The sequence below is a fragment of the Rhamphochromis longiceps genome, linkage group LG22 (genome assembly GCF_057381845.1).
Source record: "Rhamphochromis longiceps isolate RC_006_pf linkage group LG22, R_longiceps_female_GT1.1, whole genome shotgun sequence".
Classification (NCBI taxonomy): domain Eukaryota; kingdom Metazoa; phylum Chordata; class Actinopteri; order Cichliformes; family Cichlidae; genus Rhamphochromis; species Rhamphochromis longiceps.
The window spans coordinates 18,351,850-18,364,625 of NC_140577.1; the positions used below are offsets into that span (position 1 = coordinate 18,351,850).

Here is a 12,776-nt window from a genome sequence, read left to right on the forward strand (position 1 = left end):
TACCAATCCCTTCGCACATACGCAAACAGAACGGGCATTTACGCATTTATTCAGTCAGCCGGGCACTGATTAATAACATTCACCGAAAGTGAAAGATCAGCACTAAGACCTGCTGCAAAATGTGGTGTTTTCACTTACACCAATCAAATACCTTTCTGAGAAGCTGCATGCATGTGTGTGTGTTAACACAGTGATGCACCTGCTGTTTACACACCTGCACTATATATAGGAAGCTCCTCACTTCTATTGTCTGCAGCACTGAGCAGCTGAGGTCAGAGCTATCTGCTGAGTCAAGTGAAAACCCGAGGAGAGATCATATAATGGCCTATCAGTGGCATTACACTATCAAACCATTATACATCATCTCTGCAATGGTAAACATCCATCTGCTGTGCACCCAATGAAGAGAAAGCATCACTCTATGTGTTAACAAGCACTGTGTTCAGACAGCTCATTAGTAAGTGGACAAGAGTAAAGTCTGATCGGTTTAAACAGCGTCAAACTTAGAAAACCTGAGAGACGGGGCAGAGATGTCCTGTTGACCTTGTTGGGTAAGAAGACAAATGTGCTGCATTTCATAACTGCCTGTCTTTATAACGGATGCAGCTTTTTCCATTTCTGATATGATACTGATACCAATCTGATACCAGTGATAAATTAACAAGCTGTATCCACAGATACAGACACCTAAAAAACACCATGCGACAAATCCAAGACTGGTGTTTTTATTAGTGAAATAATAAATGCGGGCAGGCCTCAGATAAATACAATAAAGAATCAAAGCTGTAATATAATCTTCCATTTTTCCAGTTTATTTCACTAGTTTAATTTAAGCATATTATCATATTATCATATTAAGAGTCAATATTTACACTCACACCAGCTGACAACATCTTTTGCCAACATGCATGAAGGAAAGCAACAAGTGTGGTATGAAGAACAACTTCATCAATGCATTTTGGTCTGTGGCCTTTGTCCAGGTAATCAAAACCATGTTATGTGACCATAAGTGTAATAAATATTCCAACACAATCAAGCTTTTCGGGTTCAGATCGGACTGACAGCATAAGCTGTTCCCTTGTTAAGTGTCTGTGTCTCTACTGTTCGATCATAATACTCTTTCAACCTTAGAAAATATTCAATTGATTGTTGTTTCTCCAAGCTATGAAGTCACCATGGTAACTTGCACACACCTTACCTGCTCCAGAGCAGGTCATGTTTCTCTAGCTCGCCTCTGATGCAGCTAGAAAGTTAGAGGTAAAGATGATGGCTTATAAACACATAGGAGGTGTACTGTACATGAGATAGCAGCTACTCTGTACCTAATGGAAATGCTCCAAAAGGTCGTAACTGTTTATGCCATAAAACTTTTTGTATTTAAAGTGTAGTCACCCTCAGTGTTCAGAGTTAACTCGTTGTAGTAAAGCGTTCCCTCTGCAGTATGGAATGATTTTCTTCACAGGAAAATATCTACAGTGTTCTATGTGAGATATAAGAAGAGGGAAAACATTTCTAAAAAAGGGTGCTGATGTATAATACACAATATAAACCAAAAGAAGAGGTTTTGAGAACTGTCCCATACTGCACTTGAACTGACAACCTTCAATCTAAAGAGAGAGGTGAGCACATATGGTAACTTACCCACTAAGCAAGAGATGAGAGAGAGTTTAGCAGCTTTACTGTCCTATAAGATGCCATGTAGTAAAATAATCCTGAAGCATAAAGGCTTGAACTTGTAGTACAAAATTTATGTACTTAGTTTTGCACACACTAAGTTTACTGACTGACACAGTCTGCATTTTTTCCTTCTTGGCTTTAAATGGACTTTATTTATTCAGTGCTTTTACACTGCAGGCTTTTTCACTTAGCGTACACATTCGTACCTTAGTTTTAAATAGATTACTATATGCTGTACATCTCCTCAGACACACTGAGTGGCTAAACCAAGAGTGTTGCTTTTAGCCCGTGTTACCTCTATAACCTCTTTGGCTTTTTCAGCTCACGGTTTACAGCCTCAGCTGACAATAGAAATGTTTACAATTAGTCACATGTTGTCAACACCACTTGTGTTGTAGCTGGTCTCTGGTACCTTGAGTTGATTTACCAACTGCCTTTGTGTGATTGCATCAGGGAAAGGGATATTATGAACTTACAGGCCAGAAATCTGTCTAAAACAAGTTACTGTTGAATGACAGCTGAATTTCACAATCCCTGATGTCATGATATATAGATTTTCATTTTATGCATATAACCGCTATTTTTTAAAGTATATATGGAACCACACAGACGCTGTCACACTATCAAGAGAAATGCTCTGAGGGTACAGTGCTGACATCAGGGACCAGAGTCATTTTAATGTGCTCTCATCGTCACCCCAACCTGCACCCCGGGAGACAAACTAGACCGTAACACCAGATGTTTGCTAGCAATTGTAGTATTCCTCTGCTACAATCTCTTACTATTATGTGAGAATGAATGTGACTGTGTACATGAGGTGGGAGGACACTGGACCTATGTCCACATGTCTCTCCACTTTTCGGCGTGATAGGAATTAACATCAATCTCAGCTCAGGTGTAAGCAACTTCTAATTTTTGGTGTCATTGTTGAAATGACACAGCATCATCTGGATGCTTGTATACTCTCTAATACATTTTTCCAGTCATGCCACCTCACACATGAATGAGTCGGGCCTGCTGAGACACAAGGTCACATGGAGGGAACTAACCCAGCCTGCAGGAGGGCCCAGTTACCTCTCCTAAGAGGACATTTTTACTCAGTCAGCTGAATCTGTGCACGCCAGCTCTTAAATGGAGGAGAGGCATGTTCACCTATTAATGAAGGCTGTGTACAATAGGAACCACCACTGGCGGGTGAGTGATCTTATCCAGTCAATAACAGGACGGACAGCAGCTCTGGCTTGTAGCTGAAAATTATGATTTAATAGAGAAACTACACTCATGTAGAAAAGAAAGTACAACCTTGGTCAGTTCAAAGGTTTTACATATGAAAATATAAAAAAGTCGCTTTATGCTTGGAGCGCTACAACCATGCAAGAACAGCAACATATTACATCGTGTCACTACTTACTCAACAAAGGCTAAGCCAAATACAGAAGCAGTATTTGTAAAACTAAACAAATCCATGATTCAGTAGCTTGTAGAGTTACCTTTGCCAACAATAAGTTGAAGTAATTGTTTTATCACTCTCTCACATCACTGTGGAGCATTTCTGACCTGTTCTTCTTTACAGCGTTGCTTCAGTTCATTAATGTTTGGGTCCTTCATTTAAGCAAAACTCTGTTAAGGTTCCTCCACAGCTTTTCAATCAGGTTGAGGTCTGAGCTTTGACTCGACCAATGCGACATCTTGATTCTTTTCTTTTTCAGCCCTTCTGTTGTATATTTGTGTTTGGGGATCATTGTCTTGTTGGATGACCCAATTTGGGCCCAGCTTCAGCTGTTGGACAAATGTCTTCACATTTGACTCTAGAATGCTTTGGTGTACAGAGGAGTTCATGGTCAACTTAATGCAAGGTGTTCATGTCCTATGGCTGCAAAACAAGCCCAAGTCATCACCCCTCCACCACCATGCTTGACAGTTTGTATGAGGTGTTGGTGCTGATATGCTGCAGGTGGTTTTTGTGCATTATAGCCATATAGCCATGCAAATAAGTAACGAGACAGTGTAAAGATTTTTTTTATTATATCCTGACTCCTAGACAGAGCTGAAAGATAGTTTCTTTGTCAAATGACTGTAGTTGACTTTATATTATTTTCTTTTATTAAATAGAGAATATTTTGATGTCTAATATCAACCTGCTAAAAGTGTCATCACTAAAACTTGGCTGTAGTGCGATGGAGACAAAGGAATCAACCATAAAGCTCAATAAAAGACTATATTAGGTATGGTTTCAGTATTGAAATTATTATTTCAGTATCATTTGAGATGTTTCTAATTAAGTCACAAATTACAAAAGATCAAAAATACAACAATGGATCAGCAAATACAAGTTTTATACTTCAGCGTGGTCACTAAGAGAGGAGATGATTGAAGCATAAAAGAAATACTTGTAATAGAAGATATGTTATCCAATAAAACTCCACAGTTAAAGCTTCTGCGACAAAATACAGATAAACTAGTGTTTAAGTCTTTGATGTCAAGTACAGAAATACAATTTTAAAAATTAAGGAAGGACCTCCAAATGTTTATTTCACACTCACACAAAAAGAAAAAAACCTCAATTTCAGGAAGTACAGCTGATGGCAGGACTCACCTGACAGCTCGTATAAGCGTCTTCACTGCTGGGATCACCTCCTCCATTGTTACGTCACAGTATGGTTTGTCTTCCACGCTGTCCTCCCCGAGTCCCTCTATTAGTGCAGAGCAGCGGTGAGTTACTCAGACACATTTAAATGCAAAGAGAATAGAAAGTGTGTGTGGGCTGCTCACCATCAACAGGAGGACGCGGTTTGAGGCGCAGGGAGGTGCGGAAGCGTGTGCGGTCATTGAAGCTCCAGCTCTTTTGGACCTTTCCCGGGCTCGTGGCCTCGGGGACGTTCTCCTGGCTGGGAGAGCGGCGGACACCAGAGCTAGGGGACAACGGCGAAGCCTTGTTCCGAATAGTTTGGGATGAACGGGAATTGTTCATCCTGATCCGATCCCGAAAGCCTATTTTACCGCTGACAGCAAAGTAGAAAGAGTTAAACATATGCAGGCACTGGTATTCATTTTGGAAAACTGCAGTTTTGTCACTGATCGCAATGTCCATGCCTTTGACTTTACAGGTCACTACACCGTGTTATCCTGCGAGCTTAGGGAAGCGAGAGAAGGGCAGCCTGAGCTTGTTGGAAAGGAGTCTGTTAGTAATTGTGGAAGAACACCAAAAATGTGGCCTGTCTTTCTAAACAGTCATCACATATACAAACAGACGAAGCAAGGAGACGGACAGACATTTATATTTTGTCCCAACGAAAGACAGACTAGCTGACTTATCATGGAGGCAGTGTCCAAATGCAGCACTCTGAATTGCTAGAAACTCATTCTGCCCTGAGGATTTGTTCATTTAATGTGCCTATCACAGCACCTGAATCAGCAAAATCAAAACCCGAAACCTGATTCAAGACTTGCACTAGTGCTGGGACGGCGGAAAAATGCTCCACCTACCATCAGAAAAGCTCTCTTAATCCGTTCAACGGTGTATAAGCATCAAAATATTAGCTTCAAAGTGCAGCCATATAAAAGGTGTCTCATTAAGTACTCTATACCACTCACCACAAGTCAGCCCCATACGTGAGGTCATCTCTTTACAGTAGAAAAGCTATTTAGCAGCCATTCTCTACGGATGATTGACTCCTAACGCTGCTGTTATAGCATGCACTTGTAGTCCAACCCAACACTATGGCCACTCACATGTTCCTGTCACGGATCCATAAGGCAACACAAACATCATGCACCACGGAGCAATTTTGGCCAAGTCATTCGCTCAAGAATTTGTTTTTTACGATGATATACTCTTTGTTTTGCATGTGTTACAAGGTAGCCGGCCATTTAAATGAAAATATAAACAGCTTGGGAGTGTTGTTGGAAACCGCATTTCATTCAAGCAATGAGAAATGCTTTGGTTAGAGTAGAAGAAATGGGGGAGGTAGAGTGAAAGGAGTTTGCATGCTGCTGGGAAAGGACGTAAAATCATTTGGATCCACTGAGGACCACGAACTTTACTGAATCTTTCCACAGCCATGCAGGAATACTGCATGCAATCTAAAGTATTTGAGCACTAAAGAATACATTGTTTGCAAACTAATATGACTAATATGAACAGGAAAGTGGAAAGCATGCTTAATCGTTTAAGCAGTTTCTCCAAGAAGAGACTAAAAACTGAACTGACTAACTGAAATGAAAGCAGGAAGCAAGACTAGAGCATGACATTTATCAGACTTTTCAAAGAGTAAAAAGTCACTGATTTTTGAGGGAATACTCAATGTCCTCAAAATCCTCAAAATCCATGTGTTTAACTTGTCAGAGTCGTAAATCACCCACGACTTCTGCAGTGATTTTAACACATGGTTTCGTCGCTTCTTTGCCAAAACAAAAACATTCAGCTCTACATTCTCCAGCAATTACAATAAAGAAGAACTTGGAGAAATTTCCTCATATTAAAACATAGGAGAGCATGTTTTTATAATAAAGGATTCACGCAAGCATTTGTGGACCAGAACGTAGTGACTGTTTGAAGTTTCACATGGCAGCTTGTTGATTGCTTAAAACAAAATGAAATGCTGTAGCATCAGCTAAGTCGTGCTACTTTAATTTAAGTGGTTACTGTTAAAAAAATTTCACATCAGAATTTTTTTTTTCCATGAACGAAACATTTAAATCACTGCACTGGCCCACAATCATTTGGGTGTTTCAGGCAAGGTAAGGAGGATGTGCCGTTAAAGGAGGATGCTAGGTATTGATCTGTGACAATTTAGCGTGCCCTGTGCACAGGCTTGTTGCCGTGGATACCTCTGCTTGCGGCCAGCGTGTATCCGGAAGAGACCCCGCTTTTTAGAGAGGAGTTGACTGGGGAGACACACAAGGCAGAGGGAGAGAGGAAGTGAGGGGAAGAGAGGAGTGGAAGAAGTGGGGGAGGATGGCGGAGAAGTTCTGGGACACAACCTGAGTACGTGTTGTTACCCGTGAGGATAAAACGCAGCAGAAGCAAGAAACGGAGAGAGGAGGGGTGAGGTGTAACATCTCAATAGTCCAAACAGCCTCTTCCCTTACCTTCAACTGGAAAATATATTTCTGAGAGGCAAGTTTGGATTACTGAGACACGCTCAGTTAGCAGTTAGGTGGGATCAGTTGGTGGGAAAGGGTCATGCCAGGGTAGAAGGTAATGCTTCACCTGAGTATATTCATCAAGACAGTCCATTAAACATCACGGTGGGACAGCAGCTCCTCAATAACGAGACAATCCTACCAACAAAACTTAATATTCAAAAACCTTAATGTGCTTCGCTCTCATGCATAACTCCACTGTTTACAAATTAGATAAACAGCCCTGTGTTACTTTGGTTTGAGTTTATGCTAATGAATCTATCCCAGCTATGAATGCCCTTTACTCAACAAGCACATCTCATGACTTGGAGAACAAACCTGCATGGAACTTCTGCCTTCCTGAGAACAGATGGAGGATGGATGGCATGGAAAAGATACGATGGAAATAATAGGGGAAGAAAGATGAAGACAGGAAGAGGAAACTGGTGAGTGAACAGCAAGAGGTGGTGGAAATGGCAGGAGTATGCGCTAAAGCAGACAAAGATGCAGAGAAGCAGGAGGGCCTGCAACACAGTGGTCTCAGATCACATTAGTGAAGAACTGTTAGATAAAAGGCGTACATGCAGAAAGCTCTGGAAGCAGCGTGTCTTTTGCATGTGTACACCTGCTGAGTGTATTGTTCTGTGTCTTATTGCCTACAGCAGGACTATAGGCAGACTTTTGTCACCCTGCCTGGATGTACTGTGAGGCTGTTGCGTACCTGTCCCCCGACAGGTAGGGGGAGCTGTAGGGCCGCAGCCCAGACAGCAGCGTGTGGTAGGAGTTGTGGAGAACCTTCTTGGTGTTACGCTGTCTCTGGAGGTGACTGAACAGTAGCGTCAGTTCTCTGACACCCACGTGCACAAATAAACAAAAAACACATGAACAAATGAACAAAAAGGCAACAAATGGAGGAAAAACTAACAAAAAGGCCAAATCGATGGTCCAAACGCTCAAAACAAGAGGGATACATGAAAGATCTAAGATGTAGAGTACTGTGCAAATGTCTTGAGCCAAAGCTGATTTGTTTATATTTGAAAATGGGAAATAGGTGCACAGAGATATTAAAAACACGTGCAAACATACATGGAAACACAAAATACTAGGAAAAAGGCGAGCATTCTTATCGAGTCTTTAAGCAGTCTTCAGTAGGGCTGCCACAAACGATTATTTTGATAGTCGACTAGTCAGCGATTACTTTTGCGATTAGTCGACTAATCAGATCATCATCCATTGAACATACAGCTTATTGCACCAGCAGCATCTGCTCTTATATAACTATCATTAGCTTTCAGCTTTAAGTGTTTAAGGTATGTGCTAACTAAAAATAAAGACAAGATGATAGTTTATTAAATTTTAATGACATTTGCAGAGTGTTTCGGTGGAGTTTAATAAACTCCTTGCTATCTAAAATATAACAGGACACCGGAGTAAATTCTCCAGCATCTCACACTTCTGATGATCAGCTGTCTGCTTGACGTTTATTCAGCTGTGTAAAAACTATAACTTTAATCTCATCCAAACCGATTTACTCAGGAACAAATAAAACACTGAAAAAAGCCAAACAACATTTTGAAGTTATCTAAGTGACTTATATATCATGTTTAACCTGAGTAGTGAAAGACGGCGGTGGGTTTGAAAACGATCTGCCGGGAGTCCGGTGTTCTCACGGCTCTAGTTAGCCTAGCCCCCGGCTAGCTATCGAGCTAGTGGGTAACAGACGTCTCCGAAAACGTCGGAGCGCTTTTGAAAATATGTGTTGTCTTGATAAACTGAGCAGATATTTGAGGTTTACACAGCTACATTCTCGCCTGAAAATATGTTAAACGTTTATTTTGTGACCCAGAAAGAATAATAAGAATAATATTAAAACTAACCAGCTGCCGCCATTGTTGGAAACTAAGCAGGGCCGCGATGGGCCGCGCTATGAATTCTGGGACACAGTTTCTTCTTCTTCGGGGTTTAACGGCAGCTGGCATCCTTGGACATGCAGTGCTGCCATCTTCTGTTTCAGTCCATTATTACACTCTTAAATCCTACTACTGATTCCTGCGTCTTTTGTGATCTTACAAAGCTTCAAACGACGCGTCGACTATTAAATTAGTCGTCGACGATTTTGATAGTCGACATAATCGTGACTAGTCGACTAATCGTGGCAGCCCTAGTCTTCAGTAATATTTCTTCAGACTCCTTGAAGGACATTCAAAGCTCTTCTGTTGGCTACCTTTTGTTCGGTTCTTTGCCAGCATGATCAATAATGTTGATGTCTGGGCTCTGGGGAGGCCAATCCATGACTGATAGTGTTTCTTTGTGTGTTTTTTATGCAGGCTTGCTTTCACTCAATAGGCAATGTGTTTGTGATCACTGCAATCCTGAAAAATGAAGCCGTTACAAATCAGATGATTTCCATATGGTACTAAATCAGTGGGCTTTTTTGTGTTCATAATTCCATCAGTTTTGACACTTTTTGATCACAGATCAGATCAGACAGTGGTAGATCTAATACAACTATCTGCTACAGATAGTTGTATTAGAGCTGCCATTTGTCCACATGTTCAGTTTCTTTAAACTGATACAATTCAACCTTGGTTCTTTGTCGTCTGTTAGACACAGAAGCAGAACTGGTTCAGCGCTTTATTTCTTTTTTTTGCTTGAATGATTCGTAGGACAATGTTAAGTGGCTTAAGAAAATGAATAAATAAACAAACAAAGCATTCCTCTGATAATTGCCAGGTAACAAAACATAAAGAAATGAGGAGTAGTTCAAGACTTTGCACGGTACTGTACATGTGTGAAGAGTAAGAATCGGGCAGTGCAAGTCTGACTTAATTTAAATGTAAACAGATGCATGTGTCTCTTCATGTTTCTCAGGTTCCCCTCCTTTTAAGAAAATAAAAATTAGTCAAATTAATACATAAATGCAAAACGTAAGAAACCACTGCGTAGAAGAAAAATCTGAAAAAATAAACGAGGTGGCAGAAATCTTAAATAATAAATGGAGAGCAAATCAAAATCATTTCTGTCACTACAATCCTCAGTTTAACTGAGAGAGGGTTGCAGGTAGCAGACATGATGTGTGCAGCGATATGAACGCATGAGCAGAAACCAAACCACAAACTTCTCTACATGTTTCAGGATTTGCTTTTTGAGAAATGTTCTGATGCAACTCTCAAATCTCTGTCTGCCTTTACACTCCAACCAAACACGGCCAAAGGTGCCCGCAGATTTCTGATGGCTGAATCCACTCAGTGCTCAGCCTGGTAGGAGCGCCTACCTGAAAGAAGGCAACATGCTGTCGTAGAAGTACCAAGTAGCTGTTAGATAGGAGTGTTTGGCATCTGTTGAGTAGAGACGCCATGCAGCCTGAAGAAAAAAAAAACACAAAGCGATAAAAACAGCGAAAGTTAGCAGCCTGTGTGGTTTCCTGCTTGAGTGTGAATGAAACAGCTTTTGAGACTCTTGCTGTGGCCGTCACCTGTATCAGGTTTGCTGCAGGCATCCTCCTCTTCTCAAAGTGTTTCTGCCTGTGTTGCTCTTGAACCTTTAAGGCAAAGCCTGACCCCAAAATTCCCTGAGGGTCAAAGATCAAATTAATGTCAGGAGTGCAACTCGTGACTTTGGGCAATGCCGAAGGAGTCGCGAACTGTGAGTAAATATAGGAGACTTACAGCAGGCAGGGCAAAGAAAGAGACTCCCAGAAGAGCAAAGCCGGCAGCTAGGAGCCGTCCCTGCCACGTATGAGGGGTCTTGTCACCGTAGCCAATCGTAGTTAAAGTTATCTGAGTAGAGGAAGAAATACAGATCTCGAGCTCAAAATAGAAGAGGCCTAATAAATTACCAGTTTTCAAAAACTGCACTGACATGTTGCACTGTTTCTTTTACAAAGAGCCAATTTTTTCAAGCATATATTCACGAAAGCTGAAGTTACTCCCACAAAAAAGATCTGATATGAAAGTGCACTCACTTCCACCCGTGATTTCTGTCAATTTAAAAACCACAGCAATCTTTCATGACATGTTTTGCAGTGACTAGAAATCACTGTGAATTATCTCACGCTGAACCCTCCTCTAAGACTAAGAGTGAGAAGTTTAATAGAAGCTCTGTGGATCCACGCCAAAACTTAATGGGCTCTTCTATTACTCTTGCTCCATTGTGGAACTCAGCCTGGCAGATTTTTTGCAGTCTTGTTGACAGTCAGACAGACAAAATGCACAGCTCACATACCTAAAGGTTTGTGAAATGCACATTCAGATAACACAACAATCACTCACCTACAACTGAGTCTTCTTTAAACAAACTGGCCAAAAACAACACATTTACCACCTCCTGAATCTTAATTTATAGATCCCATCTGGGTATACTCGAGCATTTAAATCACAGATGATAAGATGATAAAGGGATGTTTGCAAAGGGAGTCCAAATATGGGCACAGTTAGCAATACTCACAGTCCCCCACCAGAGGGAGTCTGCATAAGTGTTGAAGTCTGAGTTGATGTCTTTCTCTGCCAGGTAGACGAGGAAGGAGGCAAAGATCAGGACCAGGAAACCTATGTACCAGGCTGTGATCAACTCCTGTGAGACAGACAGTGGTATTAGTCACACCTGTCAGCAGCATCACAATCCACCACAGTCTCTGCTGTATCTCTATTATCATTATGGGCTAAAATCTCATCATAATCACATTTGGCTTCCACTTTGACTTGGCTGCTCTGACAGCTGATGCATCAATTCATCACCATTATCATCATGACAGCCGTATATAGGTGTTCTCCAACCGAATGCTGGGTGACAGGCGAGGAAGTCAGCACAACAAGGTAACAGTTAATTTGCCAGAAATGAGCAGCGAGTTTGATGTTTGAGGCCTGTGAATGTAATCAAACAACGGCTGGTCATCCATTAGAGTCACAAGATATTCCTTGACGCTGAAAGCTATTGAGATATTTATCCCATTAGTTCCCATCATGTCATCGCGGGCCTTTTAATGGCAGCCCTCAGCCTCCTCTCTGCTCTTATAATAATCCATAATGTTGCAAGTGGCTACTGTGTATTAGCTTACTTTTCATTTTCAGTGTACAACTTAATCAATGAAATGTTATTGCTTAAACATAAACCAGATAAACAGTGTTTACATGTCAGAACATGTGTATGATGAGTTTGGACAACGTACACCACCACAGTGGATTTTACATCAAACAATCACCATGCCACTGAAGTGCAAATTTCACTTTTACTTGAAAGTTTTTACCAAAGTATTACGTTAACTGTTCAGAAACTACAGACGTTGTTATACACAGCTCCCCATTTTCACAGGTTTAAAATAACTGCCAAGCTAAATGATTGTTTTTAATATGCAGATGAAATTTTGCATTTAGGGACTGAAGTGTAGATCCCAGGGGCATCATTGAAAGCCATGTTTCCTCCTTGCTTGTTCGTGGGTTTCTCCACCTCCAGTTTTGACTTCAGTAACTGAAAAGCTGCTCTGTTGTGCTGGAATTAAGAAACTGATTTGGCCATTGTTTGATTTGAAAAACTCTTATTTAAGCTACTTTTGAAAATCTTACTTTGTGTCACCGCCCAAAAACATAGGGACCTAACTGCATATTTATCAGCCTCTCATTCCCACCTTGCTGTGAGCATACACCACGGAGCCCAGAAGTTTCCAGGTGCCTCCTCGTCGGTCCATGCGTACCATACGCAAAATCTGAAGAAAACGCATGCTGCGCAGGGCGGACGTAGCAAAGATGTTGCCCTGCGTGCCTGCTGCAATCACTCCCAGTGACGCCACGAACACAATGAAGTCTAGAGAGAAGATGTGCACATCATGACAAAGAAAGAAACAGCACCCGAGGGATACTTTTATATGAATACATTAATAGTTTCACATATTTTCCAGCGACGTGGCGCAGGCTTATTTCAGTGTTACATAATGTAGCTATTATAGAGGCAATTCCCATAAGAGGAGAAACATCCCTTAC

The 12,776-nt window shown here is 41.2% G+C and overlaps 1 protein-coding gene across 3 annotated transcripts in view; it reads right to left on the reverse strand.

Moving 5' to 3' along the window:
• The window catches only part of kcnq4 (potassium voltage-gated channel, KQT-like subfamily, member 4), a 52,765-nt gene that overhangs the window by 8,063 nt on the left and 31,926 nt on the right, over nt 1-12,776 (reverse strand). For 2 of the 3 annotated variants that reach the window (XM_085395640.1, XM_085395639.1), the window contains exons 4-11: nt 12,425-12,600; nt 11,248-11,373; nt 10,470-10,580; nt 10,277-10,372; nt 10,076-10,164; nt 7,523-7,648; nt 4,450-4,679; nt 4,274-4,370 (exon numbers count right to left, since the gene is read on the reverse strand). In XM_085395640.1, the coding sequence (XP_085251766.1) occupies nt 4,274-4,370; nt 4,450-4,679; nt 7,523-7,648; nt 10,076-10,164; nt 10,277-10,372; nt 10,470-10,580; nt 11,248-11,373; nt 12,425-12,600 (1,051 nt within the window). Of the gene's footprint in view, nt 1-4,273; nt 4,371-4,449; nt 4,680-6,507; nt 6,565-7,522; nt 7,649-10,075; nt 10,165-10,276; nt 10,373-10,469; nt 10,581-11,247; nt 11,374-12,424; nt 12,601-12,776 lie in introns of all 3 variants that reach the window. The other variant, XM_085395638.1, reaches the window with a different exon arrangement.